Source organism: Mobula birostris, chromosome 18, assembly GCF_030028105.1.
Source record: "Mobula birostris isolate sMobBir1 chromosome 18, sMobBir1.hap1, whole genome shotgun sequence".
Lineage (NCBI taxonomy): Eukaryota > Metazoa > Chordata > Chondrichthyes > Myliobatiformes > Myliobatidae > Mobula > Mobula birostris.
In genome coordinates this window covers 58678300-58704042 of record NC_092387.1, presented here as the reverse complement: position 1 = coordinate 58704042, position 25743 = coordinate 58678300, and the positions used below count along the sequence as shown (strand labels likewise).

Sequence of the window (25743 nt, the reverse complement as noted above, 5' to 3'; positions counted from 1 at the left end):
TCCTTGTCTAATTGTTCATGACGCTCCCACTAGTGAAAACTGAGACATCTCAAGATCTTTTAAGTGTTACCTTGTCAAGTATACCTCCAATTCCCGTCTGAAGGTTCACTTTGAGCCTGCTCCCCACACATCTTCAACAAGCACTTTCCAGTTACTGGGAACTCATAAAGTTTCCTCCACTCCCTCCAACCCTGATGCCGGTTGTTTCAACATGACCTCTCTCTGCTGGTGGGCACCACTGAACTGGTAAAGCAGTTCCATTATCCAAGGGTGGGCACAGAGAGGGCTGGTGACTGGAGGTCTGAATGAGTGGGCTTTCAAAGGATGGGGGTGCTGAGAGAATGGGGTGAAGATGAGTGATCAGGGATTAGTCAGGGGCATCCAAGGGTTATAGAGCCAATGATGAGTTGGCAAGATGAGAATATGACATGGGTAGTGCTGATCAGGGAATCAGGTTCAGGATAATTCATGGACGTGTGTATAGAGGATGTTGGGTCTGGGTTATTCTGGGGATGACCAGTGTGAGGGGCATCAGCCCTATTGGGGGACTAACAGAGGTAGGCCCTGGTATGTTACCGAGTCCCAGTTTCCACAATGTTATGAAAATGTGGTTCTTATGGATGGCCAAAGGTGGCTTCTGCCAGAAGAGGAGGCATGGTAGCATATCACAGCGCAAGTGACCCAGGTTCAATTCCCACTGCTGTCCATAAGGAGTTTGTACATTCTCCCCAGGAGCACGTGGGCTTCCTCCGAGTGCTCAGGGTTTCTCCCATATTTAAAAAATGTACGGGTTAAGGTGAGTGAGTTTTGGGCATGCTATTTGTGCCAGGGTGGTGTGGCGGGAGTTTTACTCTGCATCTTCCCTGTGCAGCTTGTACTCTGGAATGGAGGTTAGCACCCTGCACAGAAATTATGGCACAAGACTGGTCCACTTATGCTCAGGACATGGTAAATGGATGGGAACTGTTTAAAGGGAGATTTACCAAATGTAGGCAAACTGGACCACGTGGGTTTCCTCTGGGTGCTCTAGTTTCCTCCTACGTTCCAAAGATACACAGGTTAGTAGGTTAATTCGTCACATGGGTGGTGAATTGGGGAGGTGGGCTCATTGTACCAGAGAATCTGCCTGTTACTGTATTGTATCTCTACAATAACCTGAAGGAGAAAACATAAAACATTACAGTACAATTGAGTTTATTGTCAAATCAAGTTTATTATCATGTGCACAAGTACATGGACAATGACAAATCTGCTTGCCAAATATCACAAACACTCAGGTACAGATAACACAGACAACATCGATTATACATAAACCGTACATGAATTACATTCAACAGCAAAGAAGACTGCAAAACTAGATATTAGTGCAAAAACATGCTTAAGTCCACAGTAGTGTAAGAAGTGGGTCATTGTGTTTCATTGCCAAAATAGGGTTAGGGTTTTGTAGTTCAATTAAAGAAGTTGATGGTTGTAAGGAAGTAGTTTCTGCCGGCTGGTGTGTAGTGGCATCAACACCAGACATCGAAGCGAATGGTCCTGGGTTTGAATCTGGCTGGTTCCTTGCATGCTATCTATCCCTGTTGGGTTGAGTGTCAAACTGGAAACTCGGCCTCATAAAAACCAAACGCATGCTAATGGAACAGCAAGGTTGCCGCCTGATGCACCACAGGGCGGGGAAAGGAACAACAACAAGAAAGAAGTTGTTCCTGAACCTGGTGGTATGGGACTTCAAGCTTCAGTACCTCCTGCCTGATGATAGCAGCGAGAAGAAGGCATGACCCAGATGGTAAATTGGTATGGATATAAAGTATTCAGAATATGTTCAGAATAAAGTATTACAGTTACAGATGGTTGGTATCCATGATTATAGATGCCTCCCATAGTGGGGAGATCTGTTTTCACTGCTCTTTTACGTGCTGTTGCATCAGAACTGTCGTGCCAGGCTGTGATGCACACGAGAAACACACCCAAAGGAGATGGCATTGCACTTTGGGGGGGTGGGGTGCTCCAAGGAGAATGGAATGGCTGGGACTAAAAGTTTGAACAGAGAATTGACAATTGGGTGGCACATAGAAACATAGAAAATAGGTGCAGGAGTAGGCCATTCAGCCCTTCGAGCCTGCACCGCCATTTATTATGATCATGGCTGATCATCCAACTCAGAACACTGCCCCAGCCTTCCCTCCATACCCACTGACCCCCGTAGCCACAAGGGCCATATCTAACTCCCTCTTAAATATAGCCAATGAACTGGCCTCAACTGTTTCCTGTGGCAGAGAATTCCACAGATTCACCACTCTCTGTGTGAAGAAGTTTTTCCTAATCTCGGTCCTAAAAGGCTTCCCCTCTATCCTCAAACTGTGGCCCCTCGTTCTGGACTTCCCCAACATCGGGAACAATCTTCCTGCATCTAGCCTTTCCAATCCCTTTAGGATCTTATACGTTTCAATCAGATCCTCCCTCAATTTTCTAAATTCCAACGAGTACAAGCCCAGTTCATCCAGTCTTTCTTCATATGAAAGTCCTGCCATCCCAGGAATCAATCTGGTGAACCTTCTTTGTACTCCCTCTATGGCAAGGATGTCTTTCCTCAGATTAGGGGACCAAAGCTGCACACAATACTCCAGGTGTGGTCTCACCAAGGCCTTGTACAACTGCAGTAGTACCTCCCTGCTCCTGTACACGAATCCTCTCGCTATAAATGCCAGCATACCATTTGCCTTTTTCACCGCCTGCTGTACCTGCATGCCCACTTTCAATGACTGGTGTATAATGACACCCAGGTCTCGTTGCACCTCTCCTTTTCCTAATCGGCCACCATTCAGATAATAATCTGTTTTCCTATTTTTGCCACCAAAGTGGATAACTTCACATTTATCCACATTAAATTGCATCTGCCATGAATTTGCCCACTCACCCAACCTATCCAAGTCACCCTGCATCCTCTTAGCATCCTCCTCACAGCTAACACTGTCCCCCAGCTTCGTGTCATCCGCAAACTTGGAGATGCTGCATTTAATTCCCTCATCCAAGTCATTAATATATATTGTAAACAACTGGGGTCCCAGCACTGAGCCTTGCGGTACCCCACTAGTCACCGCCTGCCATTCTGAAAAGGTCCCGTTTATTCCCACTCTTTGCTTCCTGTCTGCTAACCAACTCTCCACCCACACCAATACCTTACCCCTCAGACGAAGGTCAGACGAAGGCACGGTAGTGTCGTGGCTAGTGTGGCGCTTTATAGCGCCAGCAGCACAAGTTCAGTTCCTGCGGCTGCCTGTAAGGAGTTTGAATGTTCTCCTCATGACCGTGGGGGTTTACTTCAAGTGCTCTGACTTCCTCTCATAATAGGGTCATGGGTTATATCGGTGTAATTTAGCTTTGCAGACCCGTCAGGCCAGAAGTACCTGCTGCTGTGCTGTATCTCAAGAATACCAAGAAAAGTGACTGCAAAAGAACAGGCTGGGAAAATGAGGTACTCGAAGAAACTTGATCCCTTTCGCCAACTGAGTTGGCTTAAGCATTACCTACCCCAAGTCTGCTGGCACATGCGTAATGAGATAAATACAAAGTAAATGATAACCACCCTTGTGAAGCCCACGGCAGATCAGCAAGCAATCTGTACAGGGTTCAGGCTCGCTGTGTTTGATAGCATTGCTCTGTTCATCCTCCACCCAGGTGGACCAGCTGTGTCTTGATTCTCGCTTTTCAGCATGGCTGCCTCTGACTATGAGTTAATGGGGATTTTCATTCCCTCCTCCTGCTCACTGTCACTGGCTCCAGCCAGCAGCTGGAGCAGTGGGAAGGGCTGGGATGGTGAGGCTGGTGTAGTGTCAGACGAGTGCTCAACTCCGTTATTTCGGCACGTACCTGGTTATCGTACTGCAAGCAACACATTGCAGATGTAGGAAGCCTGCAGCAGGATGGATGGGGTGGAAAGGCTCAAGTGGGGGCTGGAAATGATGCAAATGGGGCTGGAAATGATGCAAATGGGGCTGGAAATGATGCAAATAGGGCTGGAAAGGATGCAAATGGGGCTGGAATGGGTGCCAGTGGGGCTGGAAGTCCACAAACGGGGCTGAAAAGGGCACAGATGGGGTGGAGAAAGAAACGGATGTTTCATACTGATGAATTTTTATCGGTTTAGACCTACCAAACTGTAGCCTGGAGCTGCTGTGCAGATCTGATCACCAATGGATGTGATTACTGCACTCAGATCCAGTAACGACTCAACTTGCAATTGACAGGCTGTTACCCAGTGAATTTCTGCCCAGGTTTCACATCTGACTAAAACAGTGCACTGCAGGGAAGTTTGCTGATGCTCACCTTGTCTCTGCTGTTACATAGAACATAGAACATAGAATAGTACAGCACAGTACAGGCCCTTCAGCCCACAATGTTGTGCCAACCCTTAAACCCTGCCTCCCATATAAGCCCACATCTGACTAAAACATCTGACATCTGACATTTCACATCTGACTAAAACAGTACACTGCAGGGAAGTCTGCTGATGCTCACCTTGTCTCTGCTGTTACAGAGAACATAGAAGGTATGACAGTCCAACCAACACAGTATAGGCCCTTCAATTCACGATGTTGTGCCAACACCTTAACCTACTCTAAGATCTGTTTAACCCTTCCCTCCCACATAACCCTCCATTTTCCTTATGTCCATTTAAGAGCCTCTTTAATGTCCCTAGGGTACCTCCCTCTAGCACCACCTGGCAGTACGTTCTACACACTCACCACCTATGTCTGACATATCCCCTACATTTTCCTCCAGTTGCCTTAAAGTTATGCCCCCTTGTGTTGACCCATTCCACCCTGGGGAAAAGTCTCTGGCTGTCTATGCTATCTATGCCTCTTATCACCTTGTACATCCCTGTCATCCCCTCATTCTCCTACACTCCGAAGATGAAAGCTCTCGCTTGCTCAGCCTATCCTCATACAACAAGCTCTCTGATCCAGGCAGCATCCTGGTAATTCTGATCTGCACCCTCCCTCAAACTTCCACATCCTTCCTATAATGAGGTGACCAGAGATAGTCTGCTGCTGGCAGTGCTCAGGAATTCGAATCAGTCCCAGAACGTGAAGGCGATGAAGCTGTGAGCTGTGCATAATTTGGCAGCTCTCTCAATGTTATGGCTTAAAGGCTGGAGATGGGTGCAAAATCTAGACTGGCACTTGGACAGACAGTTATGTTTTGTAATTTCAAAACATTAACCTCCTTCAAAGGAAGATGCAGGAGTCTGAAATATGAGTGCAACTTTGTCTTTACTTTAAGCGAGGGGTGCTTTTTATTAAAACTCAACATCTTTGCACGTGCTACTCTGTCATGACGTTACTCACTGCGCTTTAAAAAAGACTTGAAAGTCTTGCTATGCTTAAACTGGCAGAAGCTGTCCTGGGATCATTTTAAAAAACCCCGTCGTCAGTGTTAATATTTTGAAGTGACAAAACATAACACAGACCATTGCCCGATGGGCGGTGGCACCCCTCAGCTGGGGCACTAAACCCAGGCCCCATCTTCTCCCTGGCTGATAGGTTAATCAGTAACTATAAATTACTCTAGTGCAGGGGTGTGGTTGAAGAATTAGTGAAGGGGATGTAAGGGATTGAAGGTAATTGAGGGACAATAAGTTATGGGAAAATAAAAGGGGTATGGGATTGCTTTGTGGACCAGAATGAACTCAATGGACCGAATGGCCCCATAAATTGTGATAGAGTATGTGAATTAGTTAGACAACATGTAAATTGTTGCATTTACTTATGTGTGAGATCGCCATACAGGCTGAAACTTACTTATGCGGCATTCTGTAAGTCTGGCAACCCCTGTGTCTGGAATATCTGACACCTGTAATACAGATCTATACTAATTAACTAAGTAACTAAGATCTGAAATTAGCTGAAATATATACTAACCTGTAGCTAACTAACCTGCCACTGAAACTTTTGTAACTTCACCCAGTAGTGTTTCTGACTTACGGATACTCCATGTTACTGACAGTTCTTGGAACCCACAATGAATCTATAATTCACAGAACGATTCTCCTGCTCAGAGGAAGATGATCGGGAGGTAGTGGTGGAGGCAGCTTCTGTGATCTAGTCCATATAAATGTTCCACAAAGTGTGGAAAAATTGATAAACAACATCCATGTCCTTAACAACTTAAAGTCAGAGTTGAGTTTATGGTCAATTATATATGCAAGTAAAAACTTGTTTGCAGCAGCATCACAGGCATATAGAATCAGAGACATCATTCATAAGAAAAAACAAATTTTACAGGAAAAGAAACCATTAGAATAAAAGACATCTGTTATAGTGCAAAGAGATGATGCTGTTGCTATACTGAGGAGGTGATTCCGGTTCTGTTGGTCAAGAACTGAATGGTTGAAGGGAAGTAGCTGTTCTTGAACCTAGTGGTGTGGGACTTCTAGTATTTGTACCTGCTAGCTGATATTAGCTACCCAGATGATGGGGATCTTTGATAATGCCATTTTGAGGCAGTACCTCATGTAGATACTATCAACGTGGGGGAGGGATATGCCTGTGATGTGTTGGGCTGAGTCCACTACTCCCCACAGCTTTATACATCCTTGTGCTTTTGATTTGCTGTACTAGACCATGATTTTATTTTATTTTATTTTAGCACAGTCTGGCCCAATGAGTCTGCACTGCTGAATTACAAGCATGTAAGCAATTAATCTACTAACCTGTACATCTTTGGAATGTGGGAGGAAACCAGAAATTCTGCAGGAAACCCAGCTAATAGGGACGGCGTATAAACTCCTTACAGACAGCGGTGGGAATTGAGCCCCAGTCACTGGCTGTGTAATAGTGTTACGCTAACCACTACTCTACCGTGCTGCCCATGGGTGCAACCATTTCTTTAAGATCAAATTCTAAAATTTGAAACTGAAGTATCATCATGATTTTTCAGAAACCTAGATGGGGCCTTGAAACGAGTGACAACGATCTTTAACCTTGGGACAAATGCAAAGGGTTTTCGTAGACTTCCATTCCACTTGCACATTTGGCTCTGAGAGGTTGAGCATAAATTATTCAAATCCTCCCTTTGCTCTGAGTTTCTGCCATCCTGCTTGAATTTCCAGCTGATTAGCGGGTTGTGTGTCCGTGATTGGCAAGCAATAACAGACTGAGTGAATCCAGCTCCCCTGTATCCCCTGCAGAGCTGGGACTGCGCCCAAATTCGGAGCCACGTTCTCTCGACACCTTCATCCCACTCCCTGATGAGCGTTCTCTCTTTAATGGGAACTTCAGAACGAAAAGGCCCATCTTGGTCCTCAAACCCTTCTATATGTTAATTTTTCTATCGTTTATTCTCAAGTCAAAGACAGTTGGACATTTTGCTTTTTCTCTTTTCATTTATCTGCAAAGGCAAAGATACCAAAAAGGTTAAAACAGACACACACATGCACGTTGGCATAATGCACACACATGTATGTGCACGTGCACTCACATGATGAACATTAAGATCACACGGCACTAACAATATCTTTAACACATTTATTTTTATTTGATAGTCAAAAATGCAATTACTAATTAAAAGCCGTTCTGAACTCTGCTTTCACACATTTCTCCTGGAACACCTGCCACAAATTACTTTATAATGCTACTCTTAAATTTACTGTATACCATCTGTGCTCTAATTTGTAAACGGCAGGAATAGGTTATCAATACTCTGAAGCCTCAAGTCCTATCAAGTGGCATACTGCTCTTCCAGTGGAATTTCTTAGGAAGTTTAATTGATTTGGTGCTTAATAGGTTGCTGGTGTACTTCTGCAACTTTGGTGTGGATCCTCTGAGAGCATTTGGTAATGGTCCATTCTTGTCACATGCACAGAGGTACAGTGAAAACTTTGTTTTGTGTGTCATCCATACAGATCATTCCAAGCATAAGTACATCAGGGTAGTAATTAAAAAATGCCAAATATAGTGTTACCTATGGCTAATATAGTGTTACTTAATATCACTTACACATAATTGTATTGTGTGGAGTAAGGGTGCAGGGCTCACACACAAATGCAGTCTTGAACAACTTTTCCTTTATTTAAAGGATCTGACCTTACCTGATTCATTTCTAGGCAGTCCGAGGTATGTGACTTCTTGCTTCATTAATTTTTTTTCTCAAAATAGCTATTACACTGGGCGACAAATTTTTTTCAGAAGTGTTGTTTCTTCAGAAGTTTTTTTTGTTTATGATAGACTACTTGAAGTTGTCAGGCTACTTGTATCATGTAGGAATTTGGAGAAACATGAAATTAACTTTTATTGAGTATAATGCATATAATTACATAATGGTGCTGATGCTTTACGATAGTTCAACCAAGCCAAAAATATTTTGTTGATGATTTTCATTTGTACTCAGTGTCTGAGGCTTCTCACTTAAGTATCCAGCATTGTTGGATTCCAGTTGCCCTGATACTGTTTCTCCATGACTGCAATGTCCTGGTGAAACCCGTCACCATGCTCATCACTGACTGCACCAAGATTTAGAGGGAAGAAATCTAAATGGGAATGCAGAAAATTAAAACTTAGTGACATAGTGCACTTCATGGTTCTGTGTGCTTGAAGCATGTTTTCAACCAGCTGTACGCAGTTTGGTACTCTGTACTCGCTGAGGAAATTTTCAATAACATCTTTGAATGCCTTCCTTGCGATTTTCTCTGGTTCCACTGTAAGTGCTTTGAATTGTCTGTCATTGATAACGTGTCTGATTTATAGACCAACAAAACTGCCTTCCTTAATTTTGGCATCATTTACTTTGACTTGTATTATAAATTGAAATAACAAATATAGGTGATTTCAAAAAAATGGTGCATGATAGGGAAATTTCATGGTGATGATCATGATCAACAGCCCAAAATCCATAACATACATCCAAAAGTATTCAGAGAGTAGATCTTTGTTTTTCAGTGTTATCCTCCTCACCTTATTGTCTGTTCTTCAGTTTGCAGATTATCCTTTCCCTAGTTGGACATGTATTTCTAAGCTCTGCCTGAGCTCTTAGGTTTTTACGTACTCTATGTCAAAATTGTACTGTTTATTATCTCAGTGCATGCTGGCAATGACTCAACTCAGGTGAGGAGGAGCGGCAAATTCCCACGTAGAGGTGAAACAAGAGATTGTACATAGGAATTTGAACAGAACATTGATAGCACAACTAAATGACACTGCGATACAAATCATTCTCAACACAGCAATGAGCTCTGATTAGGAATCCACTTTAAATAATCACAGAATGTGGAAAACCCGCGCCGGTCACAATTAAGTTGACACAGTTAAACAGAAAGCACAAGGGCTTAATGACTCTTGTTAAGACAGCAATTAGTAAATACAGGTGCTCGAGAAACCTTCAAGCTCAATGGTTTACGGCAAGCTGCAGAGCCCATGGTTCTGTGTGTGTATGCGTGTGCGTGCGTGTATGAATGTATGCGTGTGTGTTGGGGAGGGGGTGAGATGCTGTTAAGAGATACAAAAATCAGGCAACAATTTTGAAGTGAGACCAGGTTCAGTTCAACTGTGATCTTGTTCAGTGCTGAGCAGACGCAAGGATCCAAGTGACCTACCCCCATTCCTTTAATCATCATTATTTCCTGCGGAGCATGACGAAAACTCACCTCTGTCCCAGGATACTGACGGACTTTTACCGCTGTACCATTGAGAGCATACTCACCAACTGCATCTCAGTGTGGTATGGCAATTGTCCCGTATCGGACTGCAAAGCACTCCTGCGTGTGGTGAAAACTGCCCAGTGGATTATTGGCACCCAATTGCCCACTATTGAGAACATCTACCATAAACGCTGCCTGGGCAGGGCGAAAAGCATTATCAAGGATGCAACTCACCCTAACCATGGACTTTTTACTCTCCTCCCATCCAGTAGGTGCTACAGGAGCCTCTGCTCCCACACCAGCAGGCACAGGAAGAGCTTCTTCCCTGAGGCTGTGACACTGCTGAACCTCTCATCACAGTGCTAAGCAGTATTACATCCATATTGTACTGTCTCAGTACTTTTATATTTGTGTGCTGTAGCACTTTTTTTATTTGCGGTTATTTTGTAAATAACACTATTCCTTGCATTTCTGGTCAGATGCTAAATGCATTTCATTGGCTTTGTATCTGTACTCGGCACAATGACAATAAAGTTGAATCTAATCTAATCTAATTATGTGCCATATCATGACCATGATGGTTCTTGGCAATTTTTTTCTACAGAAGTGGTTTGCCATTGCCTCCTTAAAGTTGCTGTTCCTTATGCGGGCTTTATTCTCTCTGTGCTGTCAGAAAGGAAGATCATTTGATGTACCTCTGTGCTCGATGGGATTCCCATCATGATGCATCCCATTCCGGACTGCTCATTACGGCATTTTATTCTGTCCGGAGTTGAAATGTGCGACGAAACCAGAGAACCTAGACAAAACCCATGCAGTGACGTGGAGAACTTAGAAGCACATTACAGACAGTGGTGGGAATTGAACCTAGGTCACTGGCGCTGTAATAGTATGATGTTAGCGTCACATAATCGTATTCCTAGGCAAGGCTTCCTGACTTCTGCTGAATAATGACTAGCACAGTGCACAGCCCCAGAGAGGACAGATAGGTGTGGCTCCTGGGAGTTGAGGTTCTTCCAGGGATCAAACAGCCTGAATGCAGATGGCAAACCCTGTCCAAGCTTAGATTATTGTAAACTTCAAAGTTCAAGTACAAAGTTTATTTATTGTCAAGGTACATATACATCATCTTATACAACCCTGAGATTCATTTTCTTGTGGACATACTCAGCAAATGCAGAATAAAATAATAACCATAGCAGAATCAGTCAAAGACACCACCAACTTGGGTGTTCAACCAGTATGCAAAAGGCAACAGATTGTTCAGATACAAAAAGAAAGAAATAATGATAATAATAAATAAACAATAAATATTGAGAACATGAAATGAAGAGTTCTTGAATGTGAGTCCATAGGTTTGGGGAACATTTCAATGATAGGGCAAGTGAAGTTATGCCCTTTGCTTCAAGAGCCTGATGGCTGAGGGGTAATAATTGTTCCTGAACCTGGTGGTGAAAATTCTGAGGCTCCTGTACCACCTTCCTGATGGCAACAGCAAGAAGAGAGCATGCCCTGGGTGGTCCAATCACAAACAAGAAAAAATCTGCACAAACACAAAATGCTGGAGGGACTCAAAGTCCTGGGCGGTGGGGATCCCTGGTGATGGATGCTGCTTTCCTGCAGCAACGTTTCATGTAGAAAAGCAGCATCCATCATCAGGGACCTCTGCCATCCAGCGCATGCTCTCATCTAGCTGCTGACCAGACCCAGATCTTCTGCACGCATTCAAACCATTTTGGGGCTCAATTAGACAGTCTGGCTCTGACCTGAAAGAAAATAACCCATTTATTTTAAGCGCCTCTTAAATTAATATGTGTGGCTAGTGGAACAATTTCTGTACAGAGGTAGAGCGTAAGCTGCCTCACAGTTTGATCACAAGCTGTTCAAAGGCATCAGGACAATAGACTGTTAACTCCAAATATTGGTCTGTTACTCCTCGGATAGAGGGTGAAATGCGGTGGATTCTGGATAATTGGGACACATCAGGTCCAGTACATTTTGGCCCAATTAAGCCTCTGTCCCAATTATCCAAGGTTTTATGAAAAGATAAAAAGTGTAACAAAGGCAAACTTAACATTTAACTGAGTAACAAATTATGCAGTTAAATGAAATGCAGAACAGATTAGAACACTACAAACACTATTACAGTGTTATAAAACTGTATGTTAGTTCCCAATAGTTATCAACTGAAGAAGTCATTGCAGCCATGTTCTTTTGATTGACCGTAAGTAAACAAAATCAGTGCAGACACCTAGTGCAGATAATGGACCTTCCTGTATAAAGTCAAGATAACAAACAATATTATCGAAATCACTGCTTTTTGAATTGGTGCCCAGCGGAATGCCGGCCATTTTCTTGATTAGTTTTTGTTTGAGTAGTCCGGCTTTGCCTCAGCAGGCTGAGGCGAGAACCGGCTTGGGCAAGCACAGGAGGAGGTTCTTACTAAGTAAGAAAGGAAGTTTTTGGACGCAAACACGAGGAAATCTGCAGATGCTGGAATTTCAAGCAACACACATAAAAGTTGCTGGTGAACGCAGCAGGCCAGGCAGAGATGCTGCCTGGCCTGCTAGGAAAGCTTTTGGTAAGTTTTTTTTTCTGTTAGTACATAGCTAGTGCATGGAGAATGGATCCAGAGATAGTGGTATGTTCCTTGTGTGCGATGTGGGAAATTTGGGAGGCCTCCAGTCTCCCTGATAACTACATCTGCACAAAGTGCATCGAGCTGCAGTTCCTTAGGGACTGTGTTAAGGAACTGAAGCTGCAGCTCAGTGACCTTTGGCTCATATGGGAGAATGAGGAGGCGATAGACAGGAGCAACAGGGAGCTAGTCACCCCTAAGTTGCTGGAAGCAGATCTCTGGGTAACTGCTAGTAGAGGAAAAGGGAATAGGCAGTCAGTGCAGAGTACCCCTGTGGCTGTTCCCTCAATAATAAGTGTACCACTCTGGATAAAATGGGGGGGGGGGTTGCGAACCAGGCGGAAGCGGCAGCAAGCAGGTCTCTGGCTTTGCGGCTCAGAAGGGAAGTGGGGAGAAGAGGAGTGCAGTAGTGATAGGGGAGTCCATAATTAGAGCAGAAGGCAGGTTCTGTTGATGTGAAATAGACACCCAGATGGTCTGTTGCCTCCCAGGTGCCAGGTTTAGAGACGTCTTGGATCGGCTTCACGGCATTCTAAAGGGGGAGGGTGAACACCAGAAGTTGTGGTACATATCGCTACCGATGACATAGGTAGGAAAAGCGAGGAGGTCATGAAGAGAGAATCCAGGGAGTTAGGCAGAATGCTGAAAAGCAGGACCTCCAGGGTAGTAATCTTTGGATTGCTGCCTGTGTGACGTGCCAGTGAGACCAGTGATAGGGCAGTTGGTATAAAAGTAGATGCAGTGGGTAGTGAGATTGTGAGGAAGGGCAGGCAGATGATATGGCAAAATTGCGGTCAGTGGGATGAGTTCAAGTGTAACAGGGGGCTAAAGTCAAAAAAGGGTGATGAATACAGGACTGAAGGTTCTATATCTGAATGCACGCAGTATACGGAATAAGGTAGTTGATTTTGTAGCACGGTGAGAGAGTGGTAGGTATGACGTTGTGGTTGTGTGCATCACTGAATCGCGGCAGAAAATAGATCATAGTTTTGAGCTTAACATCCAAAGATACACTTTGTATCAAAAGGAGAGGCAGGTAGGCAGAGGAGTTGGGGTAACTCTATTGGTAAAAGACGAAATCAAATCCTTAGAAAGAGGTGATATAGTTTCAGAAGATGTAGAATCCTTGTGGGTAGAGTTAAGAAGCTGCAAGGGTAAAAAGACCCTGATGGGAGTTATATTGAAGCCTCTGAATAGTAGCCAGGTTGTGGCTGCAAATTACAATGGACATGTAAAAAGGGCAATATTGTGATAATCATGGGGGATTTATTTGTGCAGATAGATTGGGAAATTCAGGTTGGTACTGGATCTCAAGAGAGTGAATTTGTAAATGCGTACGAAATTGCTTTTTAAAGCAGATTGTGGTTGAGCCCACTAGGGGAATGGCAATTCTGGATTTAGTGTTATTGAATGACCCAGATTTGATACAAAAAGGTTTTTCAGATATGTAAGGAGTAAAAGAGAAAGCAAGAGTGAATATCGGACCACTGGAAAATGATGCCTGAGAGGGGGACAAAGAAATGGCAGAGGAAGTTAAGAAGAATTTTGCGTCAGTTTTCACTGTGGAAGACACAAGCAGAGTGCTGGAAATGCGGGAGTGTCAGGCTGCAGAAGTGATCGTTGTTGCTATTACTAGGAAGAAGGTTCTTGGAAAGCTGGAAAATCTGAAGGTAGCTAAGTCATCTCGATCAGATGGACTACAGCCCAGGGTTCTGAAAGAGGTAGCTGAAGAGATTGTGGAGACATTAATATAGTAATCAGAACAGCCTTCTATCCCAATTAAAGGTGTAGTGTCCCAAAAAACTGAAGGGAAGTCTGGCTATTTTCTTGATTAATTTTTGTTTTTTAATAGTTGTTTCAGATAAGTGGCTACCCCAATTAACTAATGGCCCAACTAACTGGAATCTACTATATTTGGAATGCCAGGAATTTCATTGATGCTGGTGCATCATTTGTCAGAATAGAGTGAAGAGTTATGAATATAAATCTGGCAGAATTGTAACTGGAGTTTGAGCTGAGGTGGAATGCACAGACTGGCCTCTTTATTCGATACTTCCTGTACCTAATAAAATGGCCACTGAGTGTATGTTCATGGTCTTTTGCTGCTATAGCTCATCCACTGCAAGCTTCGACGTGATGTGCATTCAGAGATGATCTTCTGCACACCGCTGTTGTAACACATGGTTATAAAAGTTATTGTGGCCTTCCTGTCAGCTTGAACCAATCTGGCTGTTCCCCTGTGACCTCCCTCATTAACAAGGCGTTTTTACGGCAGAACTGTGGTTCACTAGATGTTGTTTGTTTGTTGCACCATTCTCTGTAAACTCTAAAGATTGTTGTGTGTGAAATTCCTAGGAGATCAGCAGCTTCTGAGATACTCAAACCACCCCATCTGGCACCAGCAATTATTCTATGATTAGTCAGGTCATCAACGCTTGTGGGGAGAAGGTAGGAGAATGGGGTTGAGACGGATAATAAATCAGCCACAATGGAATAGCGCAGCAGACTTGATTGGCCGAGTGGCCTAATTTTGCTCTGTCTTATGTTCTTCTTATGGTGTACAGGTATACCTAATAAAGTGGCCACTAAGTGTAGATGATTGATGGTGGAATTTCACCTGACTGATACTTTAACAGTGTTTATGTGAAGTTTGGAATATTTAGCATATTTGCCAATCATGATACCAATATGGGATGGCACAGTAATGTGGTTGGCACAACGCTTTACAGTATCAGCGACCCGGGTTCAATTCCCGCCGTTTTCTATAAGGATTTTGTCCTCCCACAGTCCAAAGGCATACCGGTTGGTAGGTTAATTGGTCATTGTAAATTGTCCCGTGATTAAGGTAGGGTTAAATCAGAGGTTGCTGGGTGGTGTGGCTTGAATGGCCAGAATGGCCCACTCCACACTGTATCTCAATTAATAAATGAATAATTAGCAAAATGTTCTTTGCAGTCATGGTACTGACACTGTCTAAGAAGGTTGTGAAGAGCATATTGATGGTGTAGAGGGGGTTTACTACAATAAATTCACAAATTAGGGATTTCAGCTAGATTAGGCTTTCAAACTTGGAGCAAAGGAGCTTGAGAAAAGATTAGTTAAAACCTTGAAGGATTTTGATGCTCACAGAGTCATACATCATATAACATACAACCATATAACAAATACAGCATGGAAACAGGCCATCTCGGCTCTTCTAGTCCGTGCTGATAGACAGGAGCCTTTTGACCAAACTGATGCATGCTAATGCTAATCCTACACTTGCCTGTATTTGGCCCATTTCCTTCGAACCCAGGGGTTCCCAACCTTTTTTTATGCCATGGACCCCTACCATTAACTGAGGGGTCCATGAAACCCAGGTTGGGAACCCCTGCTCTAACCCTTCTCTATCCATGTGTCTGTTTCAAGTGTGTATTTAAGTATTGTTAATATTCCTGCCTCAGCCACTTCCTTTGGCAGCTCATTCCATATACTCACCACCCTCTGAGTGGAAAAATTGCCCCGCAGGTCTTTCCCCTCTCAACTTAAACCCTCTGGTTCTTGACTCTCCAACCCCGGGGGAAAGACTGTGCATTTTGACACTATCTATGCCCCTCGTGATAGTTTCTCTTCTTTAAGATTACTCCTTATTCTCCTATGTTCCAAAGAAAACCATAGCAACCTGCTTAACCTCCCTCCGTAACTCAGTCTCTTGAGTCTTGGCAACAACCTCCTAAATCTCCTCTGCACTCTTTCCAGCTTAATCACATCTTTCCTATAGAAGGGTGACCATGCAATATTCCAAATTACGTCTCACCAACAACTTATTTGGCGGGGCGGGGGGGGGGGTGTATTTGGCATGGTAGTGTAGCAGCAAGGTGTTGTTTAACAGCGCCAATGATCACTTGATTGAGGTTCAATTCCTGCCGCTGCCTGCAAGTTGTTGTGCGTACTCCCTGCATTTCCTTCATGCACTCCTGTTTCCTCCCCCATTCCAAAGGATTAGGGTTAGGGTTAGCGACTTGTGGGCTGCTCCCAGCTCACCCTCGGACTGTTGTGTTGGTCATTGAATCAAAACGGCACATTTTACTGCATATTTTGATGTTTCAAAGTTCAAGTGACAAATAAAGTTCATCGTTCTTTAAATCTTGTACAAATGCAACATGACATCCCAGCTTCTGTACTCAGTGGCCTGACTGATGAAGGCCAATGTGCCAAAAGCCTTCCTCATGGCCCTGCCTAGCTGTGATGCCATAATGAAGACTGTTCCATGAGCCAGAGGCTTTCTACTCCTGAGGAATTGATTCTGAAGTACAGGTGAAAGCCCTCTCGTAACACTGAGTGATATTAATTTGGAATAACCTGCCTTGGGGTGGGATGGCTGCAGACTTAATTGTGGTTTTCAAAAAGGAATCAGATATCTGAACAGAAATTTGACATAAGGAGCAAGGACCTGTTCTACGTTCTATAAAAATGGAGGGCTATGTGGGAGGGGTCTGATTGATTTTACTTACTGCCCATTATGCTGCTGGTGTTTAGAGTAGCAATGAAGGTCCTCCTTGGCCATCTTCTCTGTTGTGCCCCAGGTGCAATTCAGGGTCATCATTTCTTCTTCTACGGTACAGCACCAAGTTGCCTTTGGTCTCCTGCGTTTTCTCCAATCTTCAGGGATCCAATTACATACTGCCTTGATGATGGAGTTGGTCTCCCTTCTCATCACGAGCCCAATCTATCTCCAGTGTTTCGTCATGATGATTGTGGCCATGATCTCTTTCTGAAGGAGTAGGGTGTGAGTGGAGATCTTCCTTGGCCAAAAAATACAGGGGATCTTCCTGAGACTTCTGGTGTGGAATGACGACAGCTTGGTAAGGTCGCTGTCTGTCATGGACCAGCATTCTGACCCGAACAAGAGTGTGGACAGAACACTGGTCTGGTGCATCTTCACAGTGTGGACACTGTACTTGGTTGATCCCCATAAGTTGTTCATTGATCTGAAGACACTTCTAGCTTTGTGGAGTCTGCACTGGATGTTCTCCCTGGTCCTACCATCCTGATGAATGATGCTGCCCAGGTAGCTGCTGGTGCTGGGTAAATCGACCTCTTAAAAGGTTGGCAAAATATTGTGGGCTAAATAGCCTGTACTATGCTGTAATGTTCTATGTTATATGCTCTAGATAAACACTTGAGGTTAAATACTTTGCCAATAATGTCTGCCCGGATTACTCTACAAAGGGCCAGTATGTATCTGATGGAATGAACAGTCTTCTGTATTGTAGCAAAATTTATGACAATTTTATATTTTTGCCTTGTTCAAGAAGTCATTCCTAGCATTTTGTGCTCAAAAGCTACACAGTGTGGATGCAGTGCATGAAATTTCTGGGTTTGAATGCCCTAGTGTATAGATTGGGAGGTAGGGTGGAGATAACATCCCTCACAAAGGAGGTGTGAGATGCTCCTTCCCTATGCTAGCCTGTAGGTCGCTTTTGGGCAAGGTGTAGCACCTGCTTAGCCCCCCCCCCGATCAGGGTCTCGTGAAGCTGTGAGAGCAGGTGGTGGATGGTCGTATGAATAGCATACCACACGTCCTGTTTATGCAACCACTGACGCCAGGCAGACAATCTCTGAAGTGTATTGATAATGGCTGGGGTCACCCATCTTGTAAAGACACTGCCCAGAAGAAGGCAATGGCAAACCACTCCTATAGAAAAATTTGCCAAGAACAATCATGGTTGATCGCCCAATCATACAACATGGCATATAATGATGATGATTATGGTGTTTAGATTATGTCAATGTCTTTTTGCCCTTCTCCCACCTCCCCACAGTGGTGATTGTGAGTGTTGCAGACAGCAGAAGCAAAGAGCTACTAGCCAGCTACTGCCTTCCTGTGCTCTATCTGCAGATGTTTCATCATTACCACCTTGAGCTCATACAGGTGAGTGAAAAAGACTCGAGGTGTGGGCGGGTTGTGGAGTCCTGGCTAACAGTGAACCCTCAGGCAGAATCACTAAGAAGCAGAAGATGACCTGTTTGTTTCCTGGCTCAATGCTTACAAGATCTTGCTGGCACTCCATGCTACAAGGAGCTCTTCCAGTTTTGGGCTGTTGCTCTACTCGGCTGTTGAGTTTCCCGACTCGGCACCAGAAGCAAAGCATGGTTCTCCTCCATTCTGAAATGTTCCCACTAATTCTGTCTTCACAGACATCATCCTCCCTCCATCATCAGTAAGGACCCTTCAGCCATAAGCCTGACCTTTAACCCTGTCTGCTGTAAAGGCTTCCCCCTAAGTCAAGGTGGAGGTGAGGGCTGTGGTGCTGCTCACATCTCTCCACCAATCTTCTGCCGTGTTTGTCACAACTAGACCATTAGACATTGGAGCAGAATTAGACCATTCAGCCCATCACTTCTGCTCCACCACTTGATCATGGCTGATCCATTTATGTCCCTGCCCTCTCCCCATCACTTTTCATACCCTGATTTATCAAGAATACCCAATGACTTGGCCTCCACAGCTTCCTGTAGCAATGAATTCCAGATTCATCACTCTCTGGCTAAAAGAATTTCTTCCTCACTTCCGTTCTAAATGGATGTCCCTCTATTTTGAGGCTGTGCCCTCTGGACCTAGACTCTCCCACCATAGGAAATGTCCTCTCCAAGTCCACTCTGTTGAGGCTTTTCTACGGTCAGTAATTAGTGAGATCCCCTCTCATTCTTCTGAATTCCAGTGCACAGGCCGAGTACCATAAGTTTGTTTGGAGGGACTTTGTACAGATTTAAAATTACACAGTGTTGTCCCCAGCATACCCTGCCTGCAGAGGTGGCACGGTAGCATATTAGTTCACGTAACGCTTTACCGCATCAGCGACCTGGGTTCAGTTTCTGCCGCTGTCTGTAAGGGGTTTGTACTTTCTCCCCCGACCACTTGTGTTTCCTCTGGGATATGTGGTTTCCTCCCACGTTCCAAGGATGTGTGGGTCAATAAGTTAATTGGTGATTTGGGTGTAATTGGGTGGTGTGAGCTTGTTGAACTGGAAGGGCCTGTTAATCGTGCTGGATCTCCAAATAAAATTAAATAATTTATGCGAGACACACATCATCATACTGACATGGAAATATACAGCTGTTCCATCCTCATCACTGGGTTTAAATCTAAGAAATTCCTCCCACCTGCCACGGATGCTGTGATTTAAGTAGGTAGCTCACTACCTGTGGAAAGTAACATTCCTCAGCGAAGATCCTCAGCATCCTGCCCATGCCATCTTCTCACTGCTTTCAGCAGGCAGGAGATACAGGAGCCTGAAGTCCCATGTCATCAGGTTCAACAACAGCTACTTCTCTTCAACCATTTGCTTCTTGAACCTTAATCACTACAGTTTAGCAAAACTATAACCTCTTTGCACTAAAATTGACTTATTTTTACTAATTGTCTTCTTTCTTCTAAAAATGGTATATCTTGTTTAATTTATGTTGTTTTTGTGGATGTGCTATTTATTGATTGATTGATTGAGATACAGGGCAGACCAGGCCCCACCAACCCTTCGAGCCACACTGTCCAGCAACCCACCAATTTAAACCCTAGCCTAATCACGGGACAATTTACAATGACCGATTAACCTACCAACCGGCAGATCTTTAGACTGTGGGAGGAAACCGGAGCACCTGGAGGAAACCCACACGGTCACAGGGAGAACGTACAAACTCCTTACAGGCAGCGGCGGGAATTGAACCCAGTTCACCCGTATTGTAAAGCACTGCAGTACTGTACTGCTGTGTGGCTGTGATACTATTGCAAGTAAGTTTTTCATTGCACACATGTACTTGCGCATCTGACAATAAATTCAACCTGACTTGCCAGTTAGGGATCCTGTAAATAAGTAAAACTACACTCCACAGGAGCCCCTTCTTCCCTACCTCAGTGCCCTTTCCCAACCCATAAAACCCGTAGAAGCAGTTGAGTCCATTCTCCCTTGTCTTTTTGTCATTTGAACTAAGCTCTTGTCTGCTCTCACAGGTATAGCCACTATTGAAAATATCTTCAGGGGTGGCCTTGCACTATCCTAACCAGCAATAATCCCTTACCCAATGTGACCGAAATAGATAATCTGTGGTCTGTCATGGTCTTGTGTGTGGGAGCTTGCTGTGTGGAAATAGGCCAGCAAGTATCCCACATTGCAATGGGATTCACTGGCTTTGGGATGTCCTGAAGTTGTGACAGTCACTCTATAAATGCAAATTCTGCCTTTCCCCTTAAATGTATTCATATGGATAATCTGTATGCTGTAGTCTGAGTTTCAACAAAGACATGATGGTTTAAATTTCCTTTGAGACTCATCCATCCTGTATTGTCACTCTGGGTCTCTCCCACTGGAGCTGGTGCAGGGATCAATTCCCCCGTTTATTGACATCTGAGCGATGTTGACCTTTTTGTGTGCGTTTGTGTTTTTTCCTCCCCCCCTCCCCTCGCTCAACTCCAGCCACACCCAAGCATCCCATCTGGCATTCGATTATATGTCACCGTCGTTCGGAAAGGCAGCGTTATTCCTCGACAGGAGGGATTTGCTTTCACTGGTTTTGAGGTAGGCCTCAGACTGTGTCTGAAGGGAAAGAAAATGCTTCTGAGGGGGGAAAAATATCAAAAGAACTGCGATATTAATCTAGCAGACCCCTGTGGTTATTCACATTTCTCCACTACTATATAATAGCGTTCATGTTGAAAATCGACCTTACTTAGGGATGTAATGACCTTAAATGTGTATTTGAAAGCTGAAAAGAGCACCTGTCACTCAAGGGATATTAATATTAATATATGCAGATGTTAAATTTTCAATGCAACTAAAATTGCTAATTGCTTCGATTCTGAAAATACTTCTTGGGTTATTACAGTCTACCCTTTATAATGTGTTGGCCGTGAATTGTTCCCTGTTTCACTGATGGGTTTATATTGCCTCAGACAAATGGATTAGGATCTCTTGAAAATGTAGAGGGAGGGTCCTGGTTTGCCCCCTGCCATCCTCCACCAACCCACCCCCCTCTGTGCTGGCTTATTCCTGCATTGCCATGGTAACCAAGGCATTTGATGTATTACAAATTCAGCTATTATCTGTGCTCCTCGCTGAGTTCAAGGGGTGGTCTGGAACAGACCTTCTTGGTACTGCTGATGTGTCCTGGATTTCCCTGAGCTGGTTGGGATGGTGTAATGAGGTTTTTTTTGAGAAAACTGGTTCCCTCCCATTCTATTGGGCAACTGGGCCTCGGATTTCTGAACAATTCCAACACAATGCCCACTGGAGTAATGGAATTGGGGCAAAGGTCCAGACAGAAACATTGAAAATACATTAAATCTTATCAAATGGGTGCAAAATTAACTAATGGCAAGAATGGCTCCTTCAGACAGCAGTAACATTCGCGTTTGGGGTCACGCATTATACCTTTGTCCCCCAAAAAGAATTCCGGCATGGATGGAAGTTGAGGAGGGGCTAATTCCCTTCCTTGTCGCAGTTTGATGATGTCATAGTTGTCATGGTGCTCGGCAGTGCGGCTAGTGGAGGACAAAGCAGATAGTCTAATGGAAAAAGTTCCTGTGAGGATTCACCCAGCGTCAGGACTGCTGTCCTGAGGCAGATGGAGTTCAGTTCCTGGAAGTGTGAAGTAATTCACTGTGGAAGTTCGAACTTGTAGGCAGGATTCTGAGCAGTGTGGAGGAACAGAGGAATCTTGAGGTCCAAGTCCATAGATCTCTCTAGTTACTGTGCAAATTGATAGGGTGATTAAGAAGGTGTGTGGTGTATGGTCCTACATTAATCGGGGGTTTGACCTCAAGAGCCAAGAGGTAATACTGCAGCTCTATAGAGTTTAATACAGAGTTCTAGTTAGGCCACACTTGGAATATTGTGTTCCGACTGCTGTGCGTGTTTGCCCTGCTGGTGTGGTGAACAGGGACTGAGGCTTGGGCCCACTCCAGCTGCTCCGGGAGCAGATTTGGGGACTCAGTCTGATTCCCAGCAGTTTTAGTCAAGCTGCTGTTGGAAAGATGCTATTAAAATGGAAAGTGTGCAGAAAAGGATGTTATAGGGCAGGCTAGTACACTATTCCTTGGAGCATAGGAGACAGAGAGGGTATAACATCATGAGAGGAACTGATAGGGTGAATATACTCGGTCTTTTTCCCAGAGTTGGGGAATTGAGAACTTGAGGACATGGGTTTAAGGTGAAAGGGGTAAGGTATAAAAGGAATATGAAGAATAAAGTTTTTTCAAAGTTTTATGAATGTTAAATGAGCTACCAGAGGAAGTGATTGAGGCAGGTACAATAACAACCTGTCAATGATAGATGGAGGGTTACATGGACAGGAAAGGTTCAGAAGGATACAGTCCTAATGCTGGCAAGTGGGACTAGCTTGGATTTGACATCTTGGCCAGCATGGACCAAATGGGCTGCCGGGTGTGATTCCATGCTGTATAACTCTATGATTCTATGTTAGGAGCTTCCTCCTTTCTCAAAGTAGCTGCTCCTGTGTGAAACCTGGGCACTGATAAGTTTCTGAAGTGGTGTCCTGGAGCTTGAGGTGAGTCTGGGGGTGGAAGGGGTGCCTCCATGTTGATTAGTGTGGTGACCACCACTCTGCAGTCTGTCATTAACCAAATTCACGTTTCTCCCAGGTGCTGCTTCGCGCAGTGGAGTCTCCTTTGAAGGACCCCTCAGGCCCACTCCTTGCAGTAGCCAGGATCATTCCTGACTATGAATCCTACAAGTAAGTGGGTGGGCTACAGTTACTGAATTCATTAACAAAATAAATTGCAATTCCTACCTCTCAGGCATTCCAGGAACTGCGTGGGGGTGGGGGTCTAGTTGACCAACACTCAAAACATGAAGTAATCTGTAATAAAAGTAGGAAGTCCTGGAGACTGTCAGTGGCTGCATTCATGAAGAAGGAAAAGGTTAATGTTCTGGATTGAAAACTTTCCATTTAAACTAGGAATAGGTCTTTGGGAAAGGAGAAAGTTCTCAATATGGAGCTGTAGATATTTGCAGCATTAAGCTGGCCTTTCAGCCCAAATGATCCATGCTGACTAAGCTATCTGATCCCAGCTCATCTCATTTGACGGTGTTTAGGCCATAACCTTCCACCATCAAGGACCTGTACCATCAGGTGATGCTCTCTTCTTGCTGCTGCCATTGGGAACGAGGCACAGGAGCCTTGGGTCTCACACCACCGAGTTCAGGAACAGTTACTACAATTCGACCATCAGGCTCCTGAATCAGAGTGGATATTTTCACTCATGTCAACACTGAACTAATTCCATTTTCAAGGACTCTACAACTCATGTTCTCAGAATTATTTAGTTATTTATTGTTATTTGTTTTCCTCTTTGTGTTTGCAGTTTGTCTATTTTTTGCCTTTTGGTTGTTTGTCTCTCTTTGTTGTGCGTGGTTTTTCATTGAGTCAATCGTGTTTCTTTGTACTTACTGTGAATGCCTACAAGAAAATGAATTTGATGGTAGTATAAGGTGACAAATATGTACTTTGATAATAAATTTACTTTGAACTTTGAACCCTTTCCGTCTGTCCAATTGTCATTTTAAAGTTGTTTAGTACCGGCATCTGCTCCTTCACCTAGAAGCTCAATCACTTACATTCAAAAAGTAGCCTCTCAGGTTTCTATTTCAGGTGTCAGGTTCCTAGGCAAGGTGTCATTAATATTTGAATTCTTTTACTCCTTCTTGTCTCTCCCTTTCCCCCATCAATAGCTGTCGACCACCTCCATCTTAGGCCTCTCAGATTCCTGCGGGTGATTGTTTTAGCAGGTCAGGGTTTATTCTTGTAGTCACACCAGCACGTACCATGGTCGCCTTAGGACTGGATAGATACTTGGGAGCTGGATTTATCTGGGTGTATGACGTGTTAATGGTGTTCTCTTCTGCCCTGTACCAATCTTGAGCAACACACCCAAAATGCTGGAGGAACTCAGCAAGTCAGGCACCATCTATGGAGGAGAATAAAAAGTGAACATTTCAGGCTGAAACCCTCCGTCATGACTGGAAAGAAAGCATCAAGGTGTCTAAATAAGAAGGTGGGGGGAGAGGAAGGAGTCCATGATGGCAGGTGATAGGTGTAGCCAGGTGAAGGAGAAGGTGGGTGGGTGGGGCAGGGGGAGTGACTTGAGAAGCTGAGATGTGATAGCATAAGTGGAAAAGGGCTGAAAAAGAGGAATCTGTTGGGAGAGGACAGTAGACCATGGAAGACAGGGAGGGAGGTGGGGATGTGAAGGGAGGTGATATGATGGCAGAGTAGTCACTCTGTTTTTGTCTGCACCTGTACCATTGCATTCTCTATTTATAGTACCTTCATATCTTCACCCTTCATACCTGTCTCTTCTGTTTTCTAAGCCTTCTTTAATTAATTTTGTCACTCCCTTTATATCTTTGTGCAAGTATCAGTTTCTCTTTGTATGTCTGTTTGTCTCTCTCTCTCTCTCTCTCTCTCTCACTCTCTCTCCCAAACACACAAACTCTCTTCCCCTCCTCTATATAGCTCCCTCTATTTTTCTCCCCCATCCTTTCTCCCTTTGCCTCTCCCTCTCCCTAACTGTATTTCTGAATATCCTGATAGCTGGGCTTAAATTGGGAGTCCCCGCAGTGAGGTGAGTACTAGGCAGGTGCACAAGCTGTTCCACCATTAATTATTAATCACTCCTTTGTTCTTTATTATTCTTCACACCTTTGATGGCCTTTAGCGCTCGCTGGTTCCTCAATTAAAATCAATGCAGGCACTGCAGCCATGTTGGTGGAAATGCTATTATAAATTTGAAACAGCGTCCTGTGGATTGTGGCCTGTTAATTGGGGAAGCTCAGTGAATTATCATGGTTAACCATAAGACATAGGATCAGAATTATCCCATTGGGTTTTCTCCGCCATTTGAACATGGCTGATTTAGTTTCTCTCTCAAATCCATTTCATTGCCATCTCTTTGTAACTTTTGATGGTCTTACTAATCAACAATCTATCAACCTTTGCTTTAAATATATCCAATGACTTGGCATCCACAGCCATATGTGGCAATGAATTTACCGCCCTCTGGCTAAAGAAATTTCTCCTCATCTTTGTTCTAAAGGGATGTCCTTCTCTTCTGAGGTTGTGTCCTCTGGTCCTAGACTCTCCCATCATTGGAAACACCTTCTTCACGTCTGCTCTACTTAGTCCTCTTAATATTTGGTAGGTTTCAATGAAATCTTACCTCATTCTTCTAAATTCTATTGAGTGCAGGCCCAAAGCCAATAAATGCTCCTCATACATTAACCCTTTCATTCCCAGGATCATTTTCGTGAAGCTCCTCTGAATCCTCTCCAATGCCAGCAAATCCTTTCTTAGACATTGGGTCCAAAACTACTCACAATACTTCAAATGCAGTCTGACCATTACCTTATTAAGCCTCGGGTAACTACCCCAGGCGTCGAGAGAAAATGCATATCTGGTGTTTCCTGATGAGGGGAAT

The 25743-nt window shown here is 44.1% G+C and overlaps 1 protein-coding gene across 1 annotated transcript in view; it reads left to right on the top strand.

Moving 5' to 3' along the window:
• Nucleotides 1-25743, top strand: part of ccdc33 (coiled-coil domain containing 33) — a 364562-nt gene that overhangs the window by 150431 nt on the left and 188388 nt on the right. The window contains exons 6-8 of the mRNA XM_072282761.1: nucleotides 18077-18186; nucleotides 20726-20827; nucleotides 22909-23000. Of these exons, the coding sequence (XP_072138862.1) occupies nucleotides 18077-18186; nucleotides 20726-20827; nucleotides 22909-23000 (304 nt within the window). The remainder of the gene's footprint in view (nucleotides 1-18076; nucleotides 18187-20725; nucleotides 20828-22908; nucleotides 23001-25743) is intronic.